The sequence below is a fragment of the Rhinolophus hipposideros genome (genome assembly GCF_964194185.1).
Source record: "Rhinolophus hipposideros genome assembly, chromosome: 23".
In the NCBI taxonomy this organism is placed as follows: Eukaryota; Metazoa; Chordata; class Mammalia; order Chiroptera; family Rhinolophidae; genus Rhinolophus; species Rhinolophus hipposideros.
In genome coordinates, this window is record NC_138069.1 from 15,862,536 (window position 1) to 15,890,246 (window position 27,711).

Consider the following 27,711-nt stretch of genomic DNA (forward strand, 5'->3'; position numbering starts at 1 on the left):
TCACTTTAGGTGGGAAGAGGTAACACATGTTGGTCCATCCAAATATAAGCTAAACGAGAAACGAGGAGAAATAGAAGTACATTTTTTAAAATGTGCATTTTAGATGTTTAAAATGTTTTATTTAGCTTCTTATTTTTAATTATCAAATCTGAATTTCTTATGCGTGCTTCACTTTTTGAAGGTTTGTGAGGAGAGGTAGTGTAAAATATTTAGCCTTCCCTTGAACTTTGTCATATCTCCAGTTGGAATTTATGGGAGTGATGATTATTCTTAAAAGTTAGCAGAAACTAAATTTGTGGCTACTATTAGGTTGGTGCAAAAGTAATTGCGGTTTTTGCAGTTTTTGACCTTTTAAACCGCAATTACTTTTGCACCAACCTAATGCTATCTTAGTCCCTAACTCAGAATACAAACTAACGTGTTAAATATAAAAATTTCATAATCCATTTGTCTGTTAAAAGTCATTCTATATAAAACAATGCATTTTCTACTTATATTTGAGAGCTTAGTGGTTTTCTTTCTTGTGTTTGTTGCATGATATGACCATATGACTAGAGAATATATAAACCATAATATGTAATATATGTTTTTAGATAGAATGTTCATTTTCACTAAGTTCTTTTCTTTAACTAGCAATTGCTATTTTCAGAAATACAGTCTTTGAGAAGGTAACAATTTGTTATTGACAAATATATAGGTGAGATTTTAATTTTTTAATATTTTAAGATTTAAAACATTAATATTATTGAAAGTTTTAATTATAGCACTACGCAGTACACTTGATAGAATTTTTTTATCAGTGGAAGCAGGTTTTGGCCAAATCATAGCTGAATTGATAAATTATTTTTCTAACTATATTTTAGCCAGGTGACTTGTTTTTTTCAGGTGATGATAGCTGAGTCTATGGTTAATCTCCCTAGTAACTGTTGCCATCCAGTGGTTCATTTCTGAAATGTCAAATGGGACAAAATGCTTGTTTTCCTTTTCCTCTACTCCTTTATTTAAATTCTAGTTGAGGCTAAAACCACACTCATTTTTTTAAAAGCAGAGAGTTTTTAAAAAAAAAGACTTTAGAGAAGTAGGAAAGTTTTTGCCTTTAGCATTTTAGAAGAGATTGCCTACAAGAAAAAAATAGGCAGTTTTTATGGGCTAGATTCCCTCATTCTTTTCCTCCATCTTTTATTGTTGTACCTAATTAGAGGTAAAAAAAAATCTGCAATGTTTAACACTTGAAATAAGCTTTCTTGCTATTGGCAAAAACAGTACCACTCTAGATGGCTGCTTTATATTTGCTGCTGAATGAAGGTGCTGGATAGAGATGAGCTATATAACTGCATCATTCGGCAATAAGGAAATTTCTGTGATCCTTCAGCTGTATGTAAGAAACATTTGCATGATGAAGTCAAATTTCATTAGATTTATCATTATTTTGGATTTACACACTATATAGACTTTTTTTGGTACTGTATCACTAAGCCTTTATTAAATGTACAGAATTGGTTTTATTTAGTATTTTCATGTAGCTATAAATGGTTTCCCTTTTGGCTGGCCAGATATATTTTGAAGTAATGCTATTGTTATTTGAATTACAAGAGTATGTGTTTCAGTGGGTTTATCAGATATTTATGAACTGCCAAAAGCAATACCCAAATATTTCTAAAGTAATAGGCATAACTGGATGGATATTTTCTCCTTTTGTTCATCCCACATTAAAATTTTAGAAAGGGTAAGATGGAGGAAATATTATTTGTGTGCAAATTGAGTGCTTTTTGGCATATCTAATTGACAAATATTCAAATCACTTATGTGTTTAGTTATGTATAGCTACAATTTATTTTGGAACTTAAGATTTTTCCCACAAGTATTGTGGATATTTAAAATTTTTTGATCTTGTGGGTCAGAACCTTAATATAAAATGGCTGAAACTACATTTGAAAATTTAAGTGATCATCACAAGAAAAAAAATTGTAACTATGTGAGTGATAGATATTAATAAACTTACTGTGGTAATCATTTTGTAAAATATACATATATGAAATCATTAAGTTGTACACCTTAAACTTACACAATGTGATATGTCAATGATATCTCAAATAAAACTGGAAGAAAAAATAAAATGAAAAAAATTTCAAGTGAATGCTGATAAAAGTACATCCTGATAGATTCTCAGTGAGTATTATTCTTCCAATTTGAAAAGGCATAGAAGGTAGACACTGGTGAGGGACAGAATAAAAGAGTTGTAATTACACAGGATTTATTCTAAAAATTACATTTATATAGTGTTTTATTATTTTCAAAATGCTTTTATCTTATCATCATTTCAATAGCACTGTAAGGTAGGTGAGGCAGGTATTATTTTTGTTTATTGAGGAAGAAATGGAGTGTCAGAAAGGTTGAGTGATATGCCTGAAGTCTCACACAGTGCCTGATGAACTAGCACTGGAACCTAATTCTCTGGATCTCTCGTGCTGTATTCTTTCCATTATGCCTTGTTGCCTAATTGAGACTTGAATTTATATGCATGCTAAGACGTTAGAGAATTAAAGTCAGTGAATTGTAATTTTCAAAGAGAGGTTATAAGTTATAAGCCGTTTGAAGGCAAGGGGCACATATTTGTTTTATGTTTTTCTTCTGACCTTGATTTTTCCCAAGCGTTTAGGAATATGCTCTTATGTATGTGAAACTAATGTCACTGGCACCCAGTGACATTGCTGCTGGTTCTCTGTCCTCCTACTTTTTTGGTGACAAGGTAGGCAATGAGCAGTCTATCATCTTTTACCTGGTCTTGCTCAACTCTATCCCCAGATGTTCTTTCCAGCCTACAGGCATAGTTGTACCTAGACACCTTACCATTTTTTAAAAATTGGGATATAATTCACATACCATAAAATATATCATTTTAAAATGTACGATTCAGTGGTTTTTAGTACATTCACAAGGTTATGCAGCATTTGCCATTATCTAATTCCAGACATTTTCATCATTCCAGAGAGAAACTTCAGACCTGTTAGCAGTCACTCCCATTCCTCCCTCCCTGACTCGTCAGGCAACCACTAATCTCCTTTCTGTCTCTATGAATTTGCCTATGTTGGACCTTTCATATAAATGGAATCATATAATATGTGGCTTTTTATGTCTGGCCTGTGTCGTTACTCCTTTTTATGGCTGAATAATATTCCGTTGTATAGATATGCCACATTTTGTTTATCCATTTACCAGTTGATGGACATTTAGGTTGTATCCACTTTTTGTCTAGTATGCGTAATGTAGCTATGAACTTCTGGGTACAAGTTTTTGCATGAACATGTTATGTTTTCTTTCAGTCCTGTTAGGTATATACATAGAAGTGGAATTGCTGGGTTATATGGTAATTCTGTGTTTAATTTTTGAAGCAGTGTCAAACTGTTTCCCACAGTGGCTACATCATTTGTATTCCCATTAGCAATTTATGAAGGGCTTTATGTTTTTGAGAGTGGACCCTTTATCATTTTCCAAATGTATCTTCAAGCCTGTTTTTTTATTTCATTCCCTTCTGCCTCTACTCCCGTGTCTGACCGACCACCTGTTGAAATTCTATGCATCCTTAGAAGCCTAGTTCAAATGCCACTACTTGTGTAAAATCTTCTTGGATTTATGGACCTGGAAGTGACTTCTCTCTAATGCATGTAGTTCTACCATTTATGTCTCTTTAGGCCTTTGTAATAGTTTGACTTATTTCTTGTACCACATTTTTGTGTGCTTATGGTGCTTTGTTTAAAACAGGACTTCAGTAAATATTAGAGAAACAAATGGGAAATAATTGGAAATCCTTAACTTGGATTTTTAAATTGTTACATGATACATATAGTCTGCAGTTGCCTCTGTAGTATGTGTAATACCATTTCAGACAAATACTTTTTATAAAATAAAAATGTTAACATCTAAATACCATCTTTAATAAAAAATTCCAGAATTTGGAATGATGGTTTTATCTATCCTCACAACTGGCAGGTATGTATATCTGCAAGTACCTAATAATTTCCTGGGCTTGTAACAAGCTCTGTTGTATAAGCAGTTACCTTTCAATCTCATTTACCTATTGGCATGGATCTAGAATGCCATCTTTGTAATTCCATACTAAAGAAGCTGTGTAGCTTAGTACATAATACTAAGTACATAGTACATGGCTCAGTGGTATTAGATCTGAAGTTAAAGATATATTTTGTAAAATTATAGTTTGTTACTAGACAATAAATTACATCCAAATCATTTTAACTTTACTGTTGTTATTAGGATATATTTATTTGGTGTCAGTTGTGAAAACTGATGACCCAGCTAGGCACATATACCAAATAATGTAGTCCAAATACTGTGGTCCTTTGATTATAAATTTGTGAGGTAAAATATTGCCAAGTGGTTTAAGAACACAGAATCTAGCTTTTGGGCCTGGGTTTGAAATCTAGCTTTGCCATTTATTAGCTGTGTGACCTTGAAGAATTACTTAACCTTTCTATTCCTGTTTTTCTATATGTCTACAAATATGTTAACTTCCCTGGTTATACACACGAGTATTTACATATTATAGACATACATAAGTATATTAATATGTACTCATGATTATATACATGAATATCCATGTTCATGTTTACTTATATGTGCAAACTTACTTTTAGCAAAATAAAGACCGTACTGTTTTGAATCCTGTGGTTTTCACTTAATTTTATGAATGCCTTCTCATGCCATTAAATATGCATCAAAAACACTGTTTGGTGACTGTATAGTCCATCCTGTGAATGTACAAAATATATTTACCAAATTCCCTATTGCAATTTTTTCCTCTTATTTTTTTGAATTTTAATGCTGCAGTGAACATCCCTGCATATTTTTGTCTGCCTTTCAGATAATTTTTTTAAGGCTGGATTCCATAAAATGAAATTACTGGGTGAAAGGGCATGAGCTTTTTAAAGCATTTTGATACACATTTCTAAATTGCCAGAAAGGTTGTCCATATTTTATTTAAGAAAATTTATTTAGAATTAACTTGATTTGAAATTAGAGGGTTACATTTATTTCATAAGTTGATTTTGTTTATACCATATATATTGAATATGTACTGAACACAAATATGTATTGAATACCTACTATTTACAAGGTATTCTTAGGCCCAGAGGTTAGAGCAGTGAACAAAGCAGGTAAGGGTCCTAATCTCATGGGGCTTTCTTGTCTATAGGACTCCAGATATTTGGTAGTGAATTGAATTTTTTTTAAGAGTCAGAATTGAATAAATGAATTAGAATAGAGGAAAAACTGTGCCTTAATGACCTACCTATGGTATCCAGAATTTTTACTGTCTAGTCCTGTATACATCTTGTTCATATACTGGTTTCATTTTAAAAATCCTACTTTTCAGGCTCTGTGTTAGGTACAGAAGATACAGTTCTCTCCAGGAAATTTGAACCTGGTATGTCTGGGTTATACCTGTAGTCAGGTCTGAAGATAAGCAGATAGTTGCGAGGCTCCCTCAAAGTCCCTTCCCATAGCCCCATTACTTCTATAGTAATTTATCTGGTTATACTTGAATTCCAAATCAGAAGTCATATTATCTTAAATATTCTCACAATATTGCGATCAATTTCATGGATATTGCATCTTTAATTCATAAACAGGTTGAATCATTTATTTTGGACCAAGAAGATCTGGATAACCCAGTGCTTAAAACAACGTCAGAGATATTCTTATCAAGCACTGCGGAAGGAGCAGACTTACGCACTGTCGATCCAGAGACACAGGCACGACTAGAAGCATTGCTAGAAGCAGCAGGTACTTTATTTATTTATGTATTTTCTTTTTCATCTCTTTGAAAGTCTAGACTGCCATACAAAGTTATACAAGATTACCCCCAAATTATATAACATTATACAAAATTTGAAACCTCTGTAAAATTACCTTTTTTTCCCTAAAGAAAATGTTCACATTTTATATTTTAAAAATTCTTGGTTGAAAGTTTTCAATGAGTGATTTCTAGGCTCAACATTAGCATTTGTAAGGTATTAGATAATAAACTAGTTATCAAGGAAATTATCTATTACCAAATACATTATAAAATAAAAATGTAAGAGAGAAACTTAGTTCATCAAATTAATGAATCTTTTAACTGACTTAGGGAACTTGTCATGTGATTACTTATTCACTTTAGTCTATGTGTATCTTAATTATAGATTGTTATTTTTTACTTAGAAGACTTTAAATAAAAATCCAAGAGTAAATAGGACCAGTTCTAGGGCAATACACCAAACTATGTCAACTTCTTGTTCTGAAGTAGCAGGAAAGAAAAATCTGTATTAAGCATGCTTTCTCAAAATAATATATACTTATCACTATTTTATATTGTATAACCTGCTCATTATTTGCTATTCAAAGTTTCCATTACACTGTAATGAAAACCTTTTAGCTCCTAAAATTGTGTTTTAAGAAGGAAGTTAACCTTTTCTGATCTTTGTATATTGCTTTTGAGATATGTTCACTTTCTATGACATTCCCTTTACTTATTTAATATAAATATACTATGTGCCCATTACACACATATAAAAAATTAATCTAGAATTTATAGCTTCCCCTCCTCAACTCCTTTCCCCCTCATCCAACTCCGGTTCAAGCCGTTGTTTCTCAGTCTAGTTGTGTAGGACACAGCTCCCTGGCCCATGCTGGCATTAGGAGCCTTGTGCTCCCCCCGGCTGAGGCATTCGGTCGCCGGTTGTTGGTTGGCCGCTCACAGGAATATAGCTTATTTTTAGAAATAGTGCCTAGAAACTTGTTAGGGGGTCATATATATACCTTATGCCATATTAAAGCTATTAAAATGCTTTCTGTATTTTAATACAAAATAAAAAGTTTTAATAAGTATAGAAAATTTCAGTTTCTGAGTACAGTTGATCCTAGAACAATGTGGTGGCAGGTGGGGTAGTGTGGGGGTTGTGTGGGAGTTAGAGGTGCCAACCACCCATGCAGTCAAAATTCCACATATAACTTTTGACTCCCCCATAACTTATTTGTCCCTTGGTATCCATGGGGTTTGGTTCCAGAACTCCCTGCGGATACCAAAATCCACAGATGCTCAAGTCCCTTATATGTAGTCCCTTATATAAATGCATACAGTTGTCCTTCCACATCCATGGATGTGAAACCCAAGGATATGTAGGGCGGACTGTATATTTATTGGAAAACATCTGTGTTTAAGTGGACCTTTGCAGTTCAAACCTGTGTTGGTCAAGGGTCAACTTTATTTTAATAAGCATAATATTAAAGATAGGTATTCAGAAAAATCACAGCAGCCTTTCAGCACATTTCATATTGAAGGAAAAAAAAAACAATGTTACATTTGACCAAGTAATGACTAGGAGAAAAGTAAGAGCTAAAAGAAATTGTGTATTTTTATATTATTCTTGGAGAAACATAGATAGTATGTTAGGAATGTGTTTGTTTGTTATCATCTTGTAATTCCTTTAACTTTGTCCTGTTATGAAAAAGCATAGGTACGATTTGTAGTAGATTAACTTTTAGTCCATCTCAGGTGTCTTTTTGGAACTAATACAAACTTAAAATTATAATGAATAAAATATTTAAGTATCCGCAGAAGACTGTTTAATTTAGGACAAGACTAGTAATTAAAAAAAAAAAAGGTTTGAATATCACATTAGTAATTACATTGGGTGTCTCTCCTTTTTAGTCTGATTTCTTGTGAGTCTCCAGTTGTGATTTAGGTATATATTGTATAAGATTTCTGAAATGAGAGTACCATGGCCACCTTCTAATTTTCTTTTTTGTGCTTTGGAACCACACACTTTTCTTAGAGCAGAGAGAAATGTGGCGAAAAGGCGTTTCTCTTCTCCAAGTCTCCTCTGGATGGATTTCCTTTCCTTCCCCAGACTGAGTCTTTTTAGTGGTGATAGTGCATCTATCTTTAGTCTCTAATTCAGGCTGACAGTTTACTCATGTTGTGAGTGCTACTCCAAACCCTCATTAAGGGTTTTAAACCTTTTTTTTCCTGGGCACCCCATGATTCTCACTCAGTCAGTACTGGCTCTTTTCTGGTGCAGTAAGCATTTTTATTTCCTCCTTTTTCTTTTGGTTCATGGAGAGTCTGTTATAAACAGGAAGGTAATACCTGCTTTTTTTCCACTCCTATATTGTTAGAGAGAAAACTTTGAAAATCATGACTTTCTGTTTTCTAGGTGTTAGAAACTCTTGAATTTTAAATTTTTTGTGTATTTCAGCAATTTAAACTCCAGACATTGTTGGATATAATATTGTGTCCAAAGAAATTGTCAGATGTATTTTCAAATGATATGCTCCTTTCTAAGCCCTGTGCAAGTTAGTTGTTTAATAAATACTTTCTTTTTGTGCTTTAATACTTTCATTTGCTTTGTGGACATTGTGTTGAGCCTATAACATTTAAGAGGAATTTTTATGTATATGTTTGTGTTTTTAATTATGAGAATGTGTTAGACATTAGTAGGCTTTCTAAGGAAGATAGAATTTTGACACTATTTTAACTGAAAAAATGAAATTGAAGATATGTTTTTTTTCTTTAAGATTCTTTGAGATTCATAGAGAAAATTAAGAATTAAGGCCATTGCAGGAAGAATTTTTTTTAATTCTTTTTTAAATTGTAAATGTAATACATATTATATAATAGCTAAAGCAATATGAAATATATTAAATAGATTATAAAGCCTTTCCATTGTCAAGGTTTACCTATACATCTAGGCTTTTCCCCTTGTGGTTATATAAATACACATATATGTTTGAATATACATAATTTTTTAAAAATGAAGTAGGAGCATATTCAAAATATAATTTTCTTTTCTTCACTTAATTTATTGTGGGCGTCTTTCCATAACATGATATGTTGATCTTTCTCCTTTTAAAGGGTAAGATAAATATTCTGTTGCTTGACTGCGCCATAATTTATTTTACTGATTCTTTATTGAGGGATATTTAGATTTATTTCCAATTTTTCCATATCACAAATTATGCTGTAGTTTATATATATCTATGACTTCTCTTACTTATGCAAGTATCTTTATAGGAAAAATTCGGCAGTTAGAGACAATGATGTCAAAATTTTTCTGTTACAGTAGTCACTGATTCCTCACTCAATCTAGAGAAAAAGACTTATTGGCAACTTACACATCTGATAGTCCTCCCAGAGTGTGAGTTCTGTAAGGACAGGATCTACTCACATACGTTATTCCTTTTTGTCTCCCTTGTGTCTGGTACATCATACACACATAATAAATATTAATTATAAAAATGAGTTTATTTTAATTTATGATGTGGCCCTAGAAGATGGTTCTAGGTGGCTATTTGACCAAAGGAAGAAACTACTGTATTGTTGTTGTAATATTACAGAATATCCCTTTCATTACTACTGAAAATAGCATAGACAGGTATGGTTCTACACTAAAAGTCTTATGGTAATGACTGTATACTTTGAGAGGAATCTCATTTATTTGCTGCTATAAGCATCATATTAAGTTGCATGGAATTAGGTGTGGAAAAATTAATATTATGTGCATTGTAAAGATGGAAAATCTAAAACATAGGTGGTTATGAAATGGCATTAGTGGCAAAATTGAGATTATCAGCCTGATATTCTATCAGCCTTATCTATGGAGACTGTACCATTTTTGCCCTAGATAATAGTGTTTAGAAATGGAATTACAATTTGTACTTTTATGCTTTTCTTCTCCTGCACTTCCGGATTGATTGACGCACACTGAAGGAATTGGCAAATTGTCAACTGCCGATGGTAAAGCTTTTGCAGATCCTGAGGTACTCCGGAGACTGACCTCCTCAGTAAGTTGTGCACTGGATGAAGCTGCTGCTGCACTGACACGGATGAAAGCGGAAAATGGCCACAATGCAGGACAAATAGACACGTATGTAGTTAATGACCTCTGTTGGGTATTAGACGTGTTTTTGAGTGGATTTTGGGGAAGTACCAAATTTTGATTAAATACGTGTTTTGGAGGGGCTTATAAACTTGAGCCAAATGGATATGAGGATGGAGAGTATATTTTAAGTTGACAATATGAATATATATGTATTTGATGGATGTAACAATGATATTATATTTTATTCTTATATTCTACTCACATTAATTGAGCATTCTTGTGGAATGTACTATACTAGAGTGTGAGAAATCCAAACTGAGTAAGACCTGGTTTCCATTTCTAAGGAAGTCACTTATTCTAATGGTTATAATAGTAAACTCTAAACTGGGTAATAATAAATGAAATGGGTTCGCTAATGAAATAACCTAGATGCTTGCTACTCAGATATGGTCCGTGGACTAGCATCATCAGCATCACCTCAGAGCTTGTTAGAATTTCAGACCTCACCTTGGATCTACTGAATTAGAATCTGCATTTTAATAAGAAACATGGGTGATTTGTATGCACATTAAAGTTTGAGATTCACCGATTTTGTTAATCATTCTGAAGTAAAACTTTATTTAGATTTTACTTTTTACTGTTACATATAAAATTTTAAGCCATAGGATTATGTCCCATGTCTTTGGGAGTCATCACAGTAGTAGAATTTAAAAACTTGTGCATCTAATGCTTTGAAAAACTTTGTTTAAAACTTAATATGACAATGTTAAGGACTTAATATGACAATGTTAAAACTTAATATGACAATAGGACATTTTGAAAGATAAAAATGACAGCTATTTCAGTGAATACTTATTCTTGTTTCATTGACATACATGAATAAGTATTGCAGAAAAGATGGTCAGCAAGCAAGATGTTCAGATAAATTTTTCTTACTATATCAACATTTTTCTGTGTATGACTATATTTAATGTAATTTATTATCATAGGACCTGAGTCTTCTATGTTGGTTAATTGTTGATGATTTTGTTTTCAGTCGCAGTCTGGCAGAAGCTTGTTCAGATGGAGACGTAAATGCAGTTCGTAAATTGCTAGATGAAGGCAGAAGTGTAAATGAACATACAGAAGAAGGAGAAAGCCTGCTGTGTTTGGCTTGTTCAGCAGGATATTATGAATTAGCACAAGTAAGCAGAAATAATCTGTAGTGATTAAAATTGTGGAAGGGTTTTTGACATTTAATTTTATCATTAATAAATGAAATTATAATTAGAGGCCAGGGTCTTTCCTTTTTGACAGTAGGTAAAATAGAAACTGATAACATAATTAATTTGTTTCCTGTACGTGCAACTAAGCATGGTCCATTTTTTTTGCCACTTAGTCAAAACTAATGAATAAGAAACACATAAAAGTAATAGTAATATTTTAAACTTGTCTTTGGAAATAATATGCAATTATAATAGAAAATAGTGATTTATTTTCATTTTACCAGATTACTACCCCAGTTGTTATAATTTTTTTCTTTCTGTTAAAGCAATATTGGGAGATAGCCATGTGTTTACCAGTTAGTTTCTGTCTTGTGAGTATAGTCCTACTATTTTCTTACTAGATAATCTGAAGCATAACCCAAATTATTTAACAAGCAGTTACATTTTGTAATGGGATGGCTAATATGATTATGTACTTAAAGATCATATTGTAAAATGTAGCATCTAAGCTGGTGTTTTTGAGCAGTGAACATTGACAGATTTTCCCAAGGTGATTAGTTTTCAATTTTCCTCACCCTCACTCTAAAAGAGTCCCTGATTCAGTATATTGTCTAAAAATACCATTAACAGTCAGGTTGATCCTCTGTGTGTATGTGTGTTTCCAGGTGTTGCTGGCCATGCGCGCTGATGTGGAGGACAGAGGGACTAAAGGAGACATAACCCCCCTAATGGCAGCTTCCAGCGGAGGTTATTTAGATATTGTGAAATTGTTACTTCTTCACGAGGCAAATGTCAACTCCCAGTCTGCAACAGGTAGTGCGGATTTGAGGAAAATAAATTGATAATAGTTACAACCTAAGAGATAAAAATTTGATTCCTAGGGAAAACTAGTTGTAAACCTACAGAAAAAAATCTTAGCCCTCGTTTAGAATCACTGAGTCAAGTACAGATAATTGGATATCTTCAAAAGTCTTTCAAACATACTTAAATTCTATTTGGTCAAGATTGACAATTTTTCTGTGGGGGACAAATTTCTTTTTCCTGCCACAATGATATGGAATGTATAAAGAGGCAAAATCATGAACTGTATCTCTTTTTCTTTATCTTATTTAAATGCAACTCCCTTGACTTTAGATTATAGATTAACCTGAGAGTATTTACCCTATAGGGATTTTCATGTCAAGTGTAATGAGTGCGTTTACTAATAAGATATTCTGTGACAGCATGAAAACTATTCTAGCAAGGACTACTCTTTTATTTACTTGTTTCCCAGACTCGTAGACAGGCATAGCTTTGGTCGTATGTCTTAAGTTATAGATGCATTTTTAGTAATGAGAGTCCTTGGATTTAGTGAGGCAACCAAATGATTTTTTAAAAATTTAAATAATGAAAGCATATCAGTGTTCCATGCCATTAAGTGAATGTCAAATGTATCCTTATTTTAAAATGAACAAGACTTTCGAGAAAGGATTCTAGGTCATTTTGCCAACCACTTTGTCTTAGCATAATGTCTGAGATGGTTAAACAGTTGAGTTCTGAACAAATTGTATTCTGAAATGATAGTTTTGTTCCTGAACATTTAAAACAAACTTCTTTAGTCTGATTTTGTTGGATGGTTAAAACATCTCTCCATTTCCTTTAATAAAAATCCTAAAACAAAATCAGGAAAGAAGTAAGTGGCAAACCAAGGGATAATAACCTTTTAAAGAAATTTTTCTTTTGAAGGAATAACTCCTTCATATCCTGAGTGGGTTTTATATCTGTCTCACTGGATGGAAAATATGTTTCTGAAGGAAAATGTATACCTAAAACACTGAATTGTCTTGAATAAATCTAAAGATAAGGAGAGGTAAAAGAAAATGAATGTAATGGAAAAAAAGTTAAATGTTTTTAAATCGTACAGTGTTGAAAGAAAAAGGAATAATTTTGAATGATACATGAGACTATTTTAGATACAAATTTTTTGAAAGTAGTTTTTCAAGACGACAATCTTATTTGACAAGCTAAGGAAATAGGAAGAGGTAAATTGGTCTATTTATGTATAAAACCTTTTAATTATAAGAAAGTTAAGATGATGCTTCTAACGAATACAACAAAAAATCTTGAGATGATGATAGTCTGTTGGTTTACATAAGGGAATGGAAGAGGTAGAACTAGAGCAGTAGTATAATCATAATTATACCCATTCTATCATGATTTGTATTTCTTTTATTCTTTGTTAGGAAACACTGCATTAACTTATGCCTGTGCTGGAGGATTTGTTGACATTGTGAAAGTGCTACTTAATGAAGGCGCCAACATAGAAGATCATAATGAAAATGGACATACCCCCTTAATGGAAGCAGCTAGTGCAGGTCATGTGGAAGTTGCAAGAGTTCTTCTAGATCATGGGGCAGGCATCAACACTCATTCTAATGAATTCAAAGAAAGTGCTCTTACACTTGCATGCTACAAAGGTACTCTATAGTCTGAATATTTAGGGGTTTTTTCATTACAATTTTGAATATTTGAGTATTGAACATTTGAACGAATTTTATGTTGCTTACGTTTTCCTTGTGCTATAAAATTATCTAGTTTATAAGAGATTATATAGAGAGCCCATTTTAGCCTTCATTTCCTAAAGTATAACTTCACAGTGTATGTTTCTTTGTTATTTTAATTCAAATTTATTCAATTAGCTATGAAGTCAACCAAAACTCTTAGCACAGATTTTAGAGTTTCCATTCTTTAATGACTTTTGTTTTATATGATTTTTTTCCAGCCTTTATTTCCAAAATAATACACACTCAAATAATATAATAATCATACTCGATACTAAAAACCTAAAAAACACAGAATAGCATAAAGAAAAATTTTATAATGACATGTAATGCTATCATCTAAAGATGTAAAAAGCATGTAAACAATACCTTAGTGTATTTACTTCCGGTGTGTTTTTAAGTATGTTTATAAACAAATATATATGTGTACACGTATACACACACACACACACACACACACACACAGAGGCATACCTCAGAGATATTTTGGGTTCCATTCCAGACCACTACAATAAAACAAGTCTCTCAATAAAGCAAGCTGTAATACTTTTGTGGGTGGAGGGTCCTGCCTTTAATTTGTAAAAAATGCAACATCTGTGAAGCACAGTAAAACAAGGTATGCCTGTAATTTTAATCTAAATAATCATACTCTAATAACACTATTTTATAGTCTGCTTATTTTATTTAGCCGTACATCATGAACATTTGCCATTTCAATATTTTTGTAATACAACTTTTGATGGTCACATAATATTTCACGATTGCAGTTAGTAGTGGATTTGGCTGCATATGTCACAAAACCTAAATTAATAATGATCTGAACAAAAGAGAAGCTTTTTCTCTTTTACATAAAATAAATGCAGTGGTATGTTGTATAGGACTGGTATGGTAGTTACATTATTATCAAGATCTCAGCATTCTCTTTTTCTGCTTCACCATCCTAGTATATGGTTTCTGTATTCAGCGTTACCAAGGTGGTAGCTATGGCCCCAGCAATCCATATTCTAGGAAGGATGAAGGAGGGTAAGGGCAAAATGGGGAGTGCCTTCCAGTTTAATAAGCTACCTTTGTGGAGTCTTCCTAGAAGTTCTGCCTTATAGCTCCTCCTTACATCTCACAGGCTACACATAGCAACGAGGGAGGCTGGGAAATGTAGTCTTTTAGTCAGGCATGTTGCCACTCAGATAAAATCAGAGTTCTGTTAAGGAACATTGAGAGAATGAATGTTCTAGCAGTCTCTGTCAAATACATCAATGAGATGCTCCATAATTGCCTATTGTTGGAGACTTGAATTTTTCCCAGTTTTTTCACTTTTATTAAAAACACTGTGATAACATCATTGTGCAGACATCTTTGCCTAATCTCTGATTATTTCCTTAGGATAAATTCCTGGAAGTGGAATTGCTGGGTCAAAGGGTATGGACATTTTTAAGGCTTTTGATACATATTGCCAAATTGCCTTCTAGAAAGGTTGAACCAATTTACACTCCCACCAGCAGTGTTTGAGAGTGCCCTTTACCCCACCCTACACCCTCACCAACACTGGGTATTATCATTCTTTTTAATATTTCCCATTTGATAGTAAAAAATGGTGTGTCATTTTAATTTGCATTTGTTTAATAGGAAGGTTTAATATTTTTTCATCAGTTTTTCATTTGCATTTCTTTTTTGAATTACCATTTTATGTCTTTCATCCATTTTTCTACTGGAATGTTTGTCTTTTCTCTTATTGATTATTAAGGCTTTTTATATATTAAATGTATCAAGAGGGTTGAAATTATTTTGATGGAGTTTTCTGTGCCTGTTTATTGCCACAGTGAGCTTATGGTTATTTTGAAGCGTTTTTCTGACAAATGATCCAAACATACTTTACCCGGCATTCTATTTGATTTTAGTGTTTTGATTTGATAGTTTATATAGGTTAAATCAAAGAATAAGTATTATTGCTTTACTTAACTTGCATTGTGTGTTTTGGACTAATTTAATCTTTAAAACCTAGATACTTTGACAAGAGCCTGCTTATTATTTTGGATTGGCTTTATAAAACTGTCATTGATTTATTTATTGAATGTAAAATAAGTTCTCTTAAAATTTTTGTATAGACATCTGAAAGAAAAAGATTCCCTGTTTTAATACTTAGGTATTAAACTGATACTCAGTTCTTTAGAAATATAGTTTTTAAATTTGTTTTCTTTTCTTTAAAGGCCATTTGGATATGGTTCGCTTTCTGCTTGACGCTGGTGCAGATCAGGAGCACAAAACGGATGAGATGCACACTGCCTTAATGGAGGCTTGCATGGTAATTTTAAATTGCAGTCACTTGAGATTTTATGGGAAGGAAAGAGCCTGTGTTTATTAAACCTATAAGTATTACTATTGAAAAATATTTATTATGAGATCAATAGATTTTCAAAATTTTGTACAATACTAGGGAGGGAAGGGGAAGTAGACAATATTTTGTTCAACATTTGATAGTGAATCTGTCGATGTAGGAAATACTACAAAAGGCAGGCTTGGCTATGTCATTTTTAACACACTGATATACTTTTATTTTCTTTATTGTGATAAAATACACATAACACAAAATTTACCATCTTAACCATTTTTAAGTGTACAGCTCAGTGGTATCAAATACATTCATAATGTTTGCAACTGTCACTGCCATCCATCTCCATAACTCTTTCCATTTTGTAAAACTGAAACTGTACCCATTCTATAACAACTTCCCATTCCCTGCTCCTCCCATCCCCTAGTAGTCATCCTTCTACTTTCTATCCAGGATTTTGACGACTGTAAGTACTTCATACAGTATTTGTCTTTTTTGTGGCTGGCTTATTTTACTTAGCATGTCCTCAAGGTTCATCCATGTTGAAGCATATGTCAGAATTTCCTTCCTTTTTTAAGGTGGCATGATATCTTATTGTATGTATATACAACATTTTGCTTATCCATTCATTTATTGATGGACACTTGGGTGGTTTCCATGCTTTAGCTATTCTGAATAATGTTGCTATGGACATAGGTGTAAAAGTATCTGTTTAAGTCCCTCCTTTTAGTTCTTTTGGATATGTACCCAGAACCGGGATTACATGATCATATGGTAATTCGATTTTTAATTTTTTAGAGGAACTACCATCATATTGTTTTCCACAGTGGTTGTACCATTTTACATTCTACCAACAATGCACAAGCGTTCTAATTTCTCCACACCCTCACCAGCACTTGTTATTTTCTGTTGTTTTTTTTATTTTTTATTTTTTATTTTTTTTATAGTAGCCCTCCTAATGGATGTGAGGTGATATCTTATAGTTTTGATTTTCATTTCCCTAATGATTAGTGATGTTGAGCAATCACTTCATATACTTATTGGCCATTTGTGTATCTCTGGGGAAATGTCTATTCAAATCCTTTGCCCATTCTTGAATCAGGTTGTTTGTTTTTTGTTGTTGAGTTTTAGGAGTTCTATATGTATTTTGGATACTAATCACTTATTTGATATATAGTGTGTAAATATTTTCTCCCATTCTCTGGGTTGCCTTTTTACTCTGTTAGTATTCTTTCATGCACAAAAATTTTTAATTTTGATTAAGTCCAATTTGTCTATTTTTTCTTTTGTTGCCTGTGCCTTTGACATCATATCCAAAAAATAATTGCCAAATCCAATGTTGTTAAGCTTTTGTCTCATGGCTTCTTCTAAGAGTTTGACAGTTTTACGTTTTTGATCCATTCTGAGTTAATTTTTATATATGGTGTTAGATAAGGGTCCATCTTCATTCCTTTGCATATGGATATCCCTTTTTCCCAGCCTCATTTGTTAAAAAGACTGTCTTTTCCCAAGTGAATGGTCTTGACACCCTTGTCAAAAATCTTTTGACCATATGTGCAAGGATTCATTTTGGGACTTTCCATTTCATTTGTCTGTATGTCTATCTGTATCAGTACCACAATGTTGACAGTAGGTTTGTATTGTTTTGAAATCAAGAAGTGTGAGTCCTCCAGCTCTATTCTTTTTCAAGATTGTTGTGACTTCACGGTCCCTTTAGATTCCATATGAATTTTAGGATGGACTTTTCTATTTCTGCAAAAAGCACCATTGGGCTTTTGTTGGGATTGCATTGAATCTGTAGATCACTTTGGGTAATATTGACATGTTAACAGTATTAAGTCTTTCTATCCATGAACATAGAATTTATTTCCGTTTATTTATGTGTAATCTAATTTCTTTCAGCGATGTTCTGTAGTTTTCATTGTACAAGTATTTTACTTCCTTGGTTAAGTTAATTCCTAAGTATTTTATTCTTTTTGATGCTATTGTAAGTGGAATTGTTTTTCTAACAATCCTTTCAGATTGTCCATTGTAAATGTATTTGAAATGCAACTAATTTTTATGTGTTGATTTTGTATCCTGGTACTTTGTTAAATTCACTTATTGGTTCTAACACTTTTTTGTATGTAGTTTTTAGGGTTTTCTACATATAAGAGCATATCGTCTGCTAATAGATAATTTTAGTTCTTCCTTTCCAATTTGGATGCCCTTTTTTCTTTTTCTTGCCTAACTACTCCAGCTAATGGCTAGAACTCACAGTACTATGTTAAATAGAGGTGGTGAAAGTGGGTATCCTTGCCTTGTTCCTGACCTTAAAGGAAAATCTTTTGTCTTTAATCATTGAGTAGATGTTCATTGTGGGTTTTTCTTTTTTGTTTCTTTTCTTTTCTTAACTAAAGTTTGTTGGGGTGACAATTGTTAGTAAAGTTACATAGGTTTCAGGTGTACAATTCTGTATTACATCATCTATAAATCACATTGTGTGTTCACCACCCAGAGTCAGTTCTCTTTCCATCACCATATATTTGAGTGGGTTTTTCATATGTATTTTCACTGTGGGTTTTATTATGTTGAGGTAGTTTACTCAAGTCCTAATTTGTTGAGTGTTTTTATTATGAAAGGGTTTTGAATTTTGCTACCTGCTTTTTTTGTGTCAATGGAAATGAACATATGGTTTTTTTCCTTTTGTTCTGTTAATGTGGTGTATTATATTGATCAATTTTTGTATGCTGATCTATCCTTTAATTCCAGGAGTAAATTCGACCTGGTCATGGTATATATAATCCTTTTAGTATGCTGGTGAATTCAGTTTGCTAGTATGTTGTTGAGGATTTTTACAGTAATGTTTATAAAAGATACTGGTCTGTAGTTTTCTTGTCATGTTTCATTGTCTGGCTTTGTTATCAGGATGATGCTGGTCTCATATAATGAGTTAAGAACTATTTCTTCCTCTCCGTGTTCTGAAAATATTAAATGGAAAATTCCAGAAATAAACAATTCATGTACCAAGTTACAAAAATATACTTAACATAAATTTTCTGTTGACAGCACAAATTTTCAAAATAAAAACATTTTAATGGATATTACTTAGGAAATGTTGTGTTTGTTGATAAACACAATACTGGATTCCAAAAATTGTTTCTAATATATTTAGTCACAGATTGATCCAGGAATCATTTTTCTTCTGCTTCTGTATCACATAGATATCATGCATGTATGTGTATTTACAAAGAGTACATCAAATACAAAGAAATTCAGAGCAATCTGAGTTTTTAAGACAGGTTTAATGACAAGAAAATTACCTGGAAAGCCAAATGTTTTTTGAGATATGGTTAAGTAGGCATATCATTATCTATGTTAATTCCTATTTTGTTGTCTACTACTATGTAACAAATCACTCAAAACAGTGGCTTAATACAGTTACAATTTTTCATGATTCTGTGGGTTGATTGGGTGGGTATTCTGTTGTTCTCTTTCAATGGGGGAGTTTCTCATGCAGGTGCTCTCAGATAGTGGCTGTGTGGAATTTCTGACATAGTTTAACTCACATGTCTGGCACCTTGGTGATGATTGGAAGTCCTGGACACCTATCTGGCCATAGGTAATCTCTCTCCATAGGCTTCTTTAATAGTAGCTGGATGCCAAGGGTTAGCATTCGAGAAAGAATAGGAGCTGGCACGGAATTATTTCTACCATATTTTATAGATTAAAGCAATCACAAGGTAGCCCAGATGCAGGGGGCTAGGGGAGATAAGATTTATCTATTAATGAGAGCGTATGACAAAGAATTTATAGCCATCTTTGCACAACTCCTTAGAAATTGTATCTTTCTTAATATAAAAAATTCTCAAGCCATATCTCTATTGCTGTATTACTGCACAAGTATCCTTTCATCCTTATTCTAACAAGGACATGTCAATAATTCAAGGGAATCAGTAGAGTACATTATAGGGAAAAGTGTGAGTTAGTAATATATACAAAGAAATTAACAATTGGAAGACTTAATACATTGCGTTAATGATTCTCCTAAATAACTGTTTGCAGAATACATCAGGAATTTTTTAAAAAAAACCTATTTTGTTAAACTCCTAGAAAAGATGAAAATATATAACTTTTAAATTGGATATAACTTACATGCAATAAACTGCCAAATCTTAAATAAATGGCCTGAAATGTTATACTTATGCATACACCCATGAAACAACCAGATCAAGATATGGCACCCCAGAAGGCTCACCTACACCCCCTCCCAGTCACTACCTTCCTTCAAGAGTAACCAGAATTCTAACTTCTGTCATTGTAAATAATTTTTCTTGTTTTTGCTTCATATAAATAGGATAATACAATACGCATTCTTTTGTGTATGACCTTTTTCACTCAACATTATTTATGTGAAAATCATGTATGTCGTTCCATTATACAGTTTGCTCTTTTTCATTTTTGTGTATAGTATTCCGTTGTGTAAACATACCACTATATTAGTCTTCCCTTATCCACAGGGTATGTTTTAAGACCCCCAGTAGAATGCCTGAAACTGCTGATAGTACCAAACCTTATATAGTATTAATACATACTATTTTTAAAATACCTTTTAAAAAACATACCTATGATAAGGTAAAATTTATAAATTAGGCACAGAAAAAAGTTAATGACTAACTAATAATAAAATAGAACTATTGTGATATAATAATAATGAAAGTCATGTGAGTGTGGTTTTTCTCAATATATCTTATTGTACCGTTCCCATTCTTTTTCTTGTGATGATGTGAGATGATACAATGCCTATGTGATCAGATCAAGTAAGGTACTCAGTCTGAAGTGCAATTTCTTTTTTTTTTAATTTATTGGGGTGACAGTTGTTAGTAAAATTACATAGATTTCAGGTGTGCAATTCTTTATTACATCATCTATAAATCCCATTGTGTGTTCATCACCCAGAGTCAGTTCTCCTTCCATCACCATATATTTGATCCCCTTACCCTTATCTCCCACCCATGAAGTGCAATTTCAAACTTACGAATTATTTATTTCTGGAATTTTCCATTTAATATTTTCAGACTGTGGTTGACCATGGGTAACTGAAACCATGGAAACCAAAGCTACAGATAAGGGGGACTATTGTATTTATTTATCCAGTCTGCTGTAATGGACATTATGTGTTGTTTACAGACTTTAGCAGTTACCAATAAAGCTGTTATGGACATTCTTTTATATGTCTTTTAGTGGACATGAGCATTCATTTCTTTTGGGTATGCGAGTATATCTAGGTGTAAGATTGCTGGGTAGGAAGATTTTTGTTTACTAATTCAAGATTATTTTATATGTCTATTCATGTTTTTTTCTTGAGTCAGTTTTGGTAGTTTATGTCTCTAGGAATTTGTTCATTTCATATAGGTTATCTAATTTGTTGGCATACAATTATCCACAGTATTCTTCCACAATTCTTTTTTATTTCTGTATGGTCAATAGTAATGTTATCCATTCTTTAAGTCTTAATTTTAGTAATTTAAGGCTTGTCTTTTTTTCTTGGTATGTCTCACTAAAGTTTTGTCAATTTTGTTGATAATTTCAAAGGATCAACTGGTAGTTTTCAAAATTCTCTGTATTTTTCTGTTCTCTATTTCATTTAATTGTACTCAGTTCTTTATTATTTTCTTCTTTCTGCTTGCTTTGGGTTTCTTTTGCTCTTTTTCTAGGCTTTTGAGATATTATATTATTGATTTGAGACATTTCCTCTTTTTTAATTGTACGCATTTAGTGCCATAAATTTCCATCTCAGCACTGCTTTAACATTGTCCTACAAATTTTTTTTTTAACGTTTCATTTTTGTTTTGTTTTTTTGAAGATTTTATTGGGGAAAGGGAACAGGACTTTATTGGGAACAGTGTGTACTTTCAGGACTTTTTCCAAGTCAAGTTCTTGTCCTTTCAGTCTTAGTTGTGGAGGGCGCAGCTCAGCTCCAGGTCCAGTTGCCATTGTTAGTTGCAGGGGGCTTAGCTCATCATCCCTTGAGGGAGTCGAGGAGTCGGACCGATAACCTTGTGGTTGAAGAGCCCGTGCTCCAACCAACTGAGCCATCTGGACACCCAGGAGCTGAGCGGCAGCTCATTGACTTCATTCTAGTTGTGGAGGGCGCAGCTCGCTGGCCCATGTGGGAATCGAACTGGCAGCCCCATTGCCCAGAGCTCGCTCTCTAACCAACTGAGCCACCCGTCCACCCCTCAATGTATTTTTTAAATTTTATTTGTGACTTCCTCTTTGGCCCATGGATTATTTAGATGTGCGTTGTTTAGTTTCCAAATGTTTGAACATTTGAAGATTTTCCTGTTATCTTTCTGTTAATGATTTATGGTTTGATTCCGTTGTGATCAAAGAATACACTCTGTATTATTTCAGTTCTTTAAAATTTCTGAGGTTTGTTTTTTAGTCAGGATGTGGACATGTATTCTCTGGACATTTGAAAAAAGTATATTCTGCTTTTGATGGGTGGAATGTTCTATAAATGTCAATTAGATCTTGTTGGAGTTCTTCTACATCCTTTCTTGTTTTCTGTCTAGTAGTTATAACAATTGTTGAGAGAGGGGTGTTGAAATCTCCAACTGTACTTGTGGATTTGTGTATTTCTTCTTTTAGTTGCTTTACTTTTCTTTTAACTGTTTTTTACATTTTGGAGCGCTGTTGTTTGGTGTATACACATTTTTAGAATTGGTATGTCTTCATGGATTGACTTCTATCATTATATAAAGTCTGTCACTATCAGTAATCTTTTTTGTTCTGAGGTCTCTTTTATCTTTATATTAATACAGCTACTCCTGCTTTCCATTGACTAATGTTTGCCCAAGAAATGTTTTTATTCTTTTCTTTCAAACTTTGTTATGTTTGTTATGCCTATATTGTTATACTACAGTGAGTTTCTTGTAGACAGCATATATTTGGGTCATGTTTTGTGACCCACCCTGACACTGTGTTTTTTAATTGGTTTGTTTAAACCATTTACATTTAAATATAAATATTTATATCGTGTATTTGTATTCTGAATCTGTGTTGAAATTTATTTTTCATCCATTTTCTCCATTTTTTCACCTACTTTAATATGTCATTAATAGTTATTTTGAAGTTCTTTTATGCAAACTCCTATATTTGATTCTTCTGGGTCTACTTTCGTTGATTATTTTATTTTATTTTTCTATAAATTATGTTGGGGGACAGTGTGTTTCTCCAGGGCCCATCAGCTCCAAGTAGTTGTCCTTCAATCTAGTTGTGGAGGGCGCAGCTTAGCTCCAAGTCCAGTCGCCGTTTTCAATCTTCAGTTGCAGGGGGCGCAGCCCACCATCCCATGTGGGAATTGAACCGGCAACCTTGTTGTTGAGAGCTCGTGCTCTAACCAGCTGAGCCATCCAGCCGTCCCTCCGGAAGCTCAACGGCAGCTCGTTGTATACAATCTAGTTGTGGGAATCAAACTGCCAACCCTGTTCAGAGCTCACGCTCTAACCAACTAAGCTATCCGGCCGCCCCTCATTGGTTATTTTAAATCTTGACAATCAGTCACTTTTCCTGTTTCTTAATATGTATGTTAATTTTTTATTGTAAGCCATATGCTGTGGATGATCCCTTTTTGATGCTCTGAATTATACTGTCCTTTAAGACTGTTAAGTTATGTTCTAGCAGGCTTATTATAGTGGCTTAGTCTGATCTATTGAGGCTTAATTTCAACTTTACTCTTACTCCTAGGTCCTTACTCCATTGGTATGGCCTTTTGTCATCTCAGCTCAAAGCCTGGGATGTTCACCAAGGTCTTTTCATTCTGGCTGAGTCTGAATTCCCAAAATCCTCAACCTTTCAGGAGTCATTCTCTGCTAGACATCCTGGAGTCTCATCTTTGGTGTATCCAATTTAGGAATTGTCCAAGTATCTGAGGATAATTTTATGTAAATTTTTGGGACTTTTTCTGTGTTTTCTTTTTCTCAGGTGTTCTGCCCACACTCCCCAAGTCGGAAGTATTTTGGCTGTCTTGTATTCTGATCTTTGTTTCCTTGTCAAAAGAGATGTTCACTCTTTGTTTAGATTATATTTCCTTGGGCCAAGGTTTGAAAGATACTGAAAAAGAAAGCTGGAGTGAATGTAGGGTTCATCTCATGTGCTCCCTTGTTTCAGTGATCATAACCAAGCCTTATCTTGGTTGCTGACCAGTGCTTCCAGTTGCTTTATCTATTTTTCCTAATTTTTATTCTTATTTATGATAGGAGAGTCAGTCTAATACCAGCTACTGTTCTATTGCTAAGAGTAAAGTCTTAGAATTTTAAAAAAAAAATCTTATAACAATATTAGACCTTTAAGGTTGGATTTTTAAAAAACTCCTTTATCTTTTTTCCTTTGGCAAATTAACATTGTTCATTAATATCAAAAATGCTTAGTACAATTCCACTCCTAATGTATGTACCCAAGATATGTTGATAAGTAAATTCAAACAATTTATTTGGAGCCTGCAGGAGCTTAGGCAAAACATTAGTTCCCTGATCTGTGAACACTTGTAAATCCTTATTTTCTTTTCAATTAGAAATGTATTTAATCACCAGATTAACTCAATGCAGTAATTTGGTTTAAATATATTTTATTTTACATACACTTGAAGAATTAGTAAAACTGAAATTTTAATGTGAAATCATTTGTTTTTGGCATCGTGTCAAAAGTGATTAAAACTAGGATAGTCATTTAGTTAAGAATAATGAAACTCTTGATGGATACTGAAATCTAACACTTAATTCATGTTTTTTAAATTCTTTAATAAAAGAATTGTCCAACCCTATAAAATTGTGTTTTTCTACTCAATCTTTACTTCTTGTTAGCAATATTTTGGTCATTTTTGAATTATAAAACAATATAGCATCTGACTTTATATGCCACAAGAGTTAAGGCCTACATAAAATTTTAAATTAAAGAATTGGAAACTAATGAATGATATTTATGATGATGTAGTGATAGAACGGATACTCTCCATGAGAATGTTTTAGTTAATTGCCTTACTATCTATGCTGATAGGCCCATGGTAAAATTATTTACAGGTGAATCAGATATTTATTTTTACATCTTTGTAAAATTCTTTGCCTCATTGCAACAAGATAGTGGTGAGGAAAAATATAGTGTATCAATCCACAGGGGTTTACCTTGGTGACATAATCCCAAGTGGTAATGACTTCACAGATTTTGTTGTGTTATTTTTTGCCAAGTCTTTGTTTCTTAACTAGATCTAATATAGTTCCTATACTGAAACATGACACCTAAGTTTGAGGGTGTAGCTATATTTGACCTGGCAGTAGCATAAACATTAATTATTTTGAGGTACTGTTGACTCTAGATTTAAGTTTCTTTGAACTTCAGAGAATGTGGAAATTCAAAATTATTTGGAATTGTAATTGTCACAAGTCTGATTCTTTTGGAAAATTTTGGGCTTGCTCAAAAGTAAGGTAATTTTAATGGACTTTTGATAAAACATCTCAAATTGCTCAATTGAGCATGATAATATATAGTCATCTAAGCTGCATCTTTTTTTCTTTCTTTCTGTCTTTCCTCAATTTCTTGCTTCTCTTTTCCCACTTTAAAAATCTCAAAAAATTTTTCCTCCTCTTGCTTTATTTCTGAAAATCTGCAGGACGGACATGTAGAAGTAGCCCGTTTGCTTTTGGATAGTGGTGCTCAAGTGAACATGCCAGCAGATTCATTCGAATCTCCGTTAACACTAGCTGCCTGTGGAGGACACGTTGAATTGGCAGCTCTACTTATTGAAAGGGGAGCAAATCTTGAAGAAGTTAATGATGAAGGATACACTCCCTTGATGGAAGCTGCTCGAGAAGGACACGAAGAGATGGTGGCACTGCTTTTAGCACAAGGTAAAGTATTTTTATTTCTTAATAAAAAAATAAATTTCTTTTGAATGTTTTTGTGCCAGTATCCATGACATTTACTACAACTGAAATATTTGTTTTTGCACTGACGATAAAGTAAATTATCAAACACTCTGGAAGGAACTCCAGAAGCAGAGAAGATAGAGATGATTATCACAATTGAGAACAATTAATATCTTCATCAGAAGTCTTTTGCAACTAGTTTAATCTATTTTTATGCTTTCCCTAGGAGCAAATATAAATGCCCAGACAGAAGAAACCCAAGAAACTGCTCTGACCTTGGCTTGCTGTGGAGGATTTTCTGAAGTTGCAGATTTCCTGATTAAGGCAGGGGCTGATATAGAACTTGGCTGCTCCACGCCTCTGATGGAAGCTTCTCAGGAGGGACACCTGGAGTTGGTTAAATATTTACTGGCTGCCGGTATGTGGCTTTAAAATGCCTTTTAGTAAAAGGCTTTTATATTGCTTTCATAACTTGAACAATTAACCTTAACTTTTTCATTTCCACAAAAAGACAGCTTCACAATTTAACTGCACTTCTTAGCCTCCTAAATCTCCAAAAATGTCATTTTTTAAAAGCTTTCTTGTTATTGTTTGCTTAGTGATCATAAGGCTTCTCGTTGATCTTCTTTCTCCACTGAATGGTTCGTGGCTTCTGGAAGGGAGAAGTTAGTTTGTCCTAGTCTCTGTTAATAAGAAGAGAATATAGACATCATAATTTGGTACCTTTAAGCATGTTCATATCTTTACATTTCTAGGTCTTCATTCACACACACACACACACACACACACACCAAGTGGGGGTTTTATTTTTTGGCAGAAGTACTTAGTTTTAAAATAATTTGTGATTTACACATTGTTAAGCAATAGTAACAAAAGTATTTTTACACAGAATATTGTAGTTTTATAAAGCAAAGTAAGAATATATCAAAAAGAATTGATCCAGGTAGACATAAACCTGTGTGTGTGTGTGTGTGTGTGTGTGTGTGTATGTATGTGTGTGTATGTGTATAAAATTTTTTTTTTTAATTCAGGAATATTGGGAAACAGTGTGTTTCTCCAGGGCCCATCAGCTCCAAGTCGTTGTCCTTCAATCTAGTTGTGGAGGGCGCAGCTCAGCTCCAAGTCCAGTCTCCATTTTTTCAATCTTTAGTTGCCGGGGGGCGCAGCCCATCATTCCATGCGGGAATTGAACTGGCGACCTTGTTGTTGAGAGCTCATGCTCTAACCAACTGAGCCATCGGCCACCCCTCCGGAAGCTCGGTGGCAGCATGTTGTCTTCAATCTAGTTGTGGAAGGTGCAGCTCACGGCTCATGTGGGAATTGAACCAGCAACCCTGTTCAGAGCCCGTGCTCTAACCAACTGAGCCATATGGCCACCCCACCTTTATATATTCTTTAGAAATAATGTAAAATATTTCTTTTTATCTACTTCTGATAATAGCGTTTAAAACTTGAAATATAAAGAAATTATTATATAAAGGAAAATAAAATATTTAGCAAAGCTTTATTCATTCTTTTTGGGCTTTCACTGTTAATATTAATTTGAATATAGCCCAGCCTCAATTTTTCCTTTGAATTATTATCGAAACAATTTATTAATCCAGTTTGTTAATGGTTCAGGTGATTGTTTAGATTTTGAACTAATGTACAAACCAATCATACAAACTGACCTCTTCCCTAACTCAAATAGTATTAATCACTGTGGTTAGTGTATGCACTGTTCAGTCATTGTTCCTTCATCATTTTTATAACTGTCCCATTCAAGAGTCTTTCTCCTGTCAGTTATATCTCAATTAAAACAAAATAAAAGAGTCTGTTTCTACCAGTGGTTACCTTTTTACGTTTTTTAACCCTCTTGTA

General features: G+C 33.3%; 1 protein-coding gene across 1 annotated transcript in view; it reads left to right on the plus strand.

Moving 5' to 3' along the window:
- Positions 1-27,711, plus strand: part of LOC308491688 (ankyrin repeat and KH domain-containing protein 1-like) — a 101,216-nt gene that overhangs the window by 16,020 nt on the left and 57,485 nt on the right. Inside the window, 8 exon segments of the mRNA XM_081035642.1 lie at positions 5,646-5,799; positions 9,764-9,920; positions 10,912-11,059; positions 11,746-11,893; positions 13,303-13,536; positions 15,825-15,919; positions 25,596-25,833; positions 26,078-26,269. Of these exon segments, the coding sequence (XP_080891768.1) occupies positions 5,646-5,799; positions 9,764-9,920; positions 10,912-11,059; positions 11,746-11,893; positions 13,303-13,536; positions 15,825-15,919; positions 25,596-25,833; positions 26,078-26,269 (1,366 nt within the window).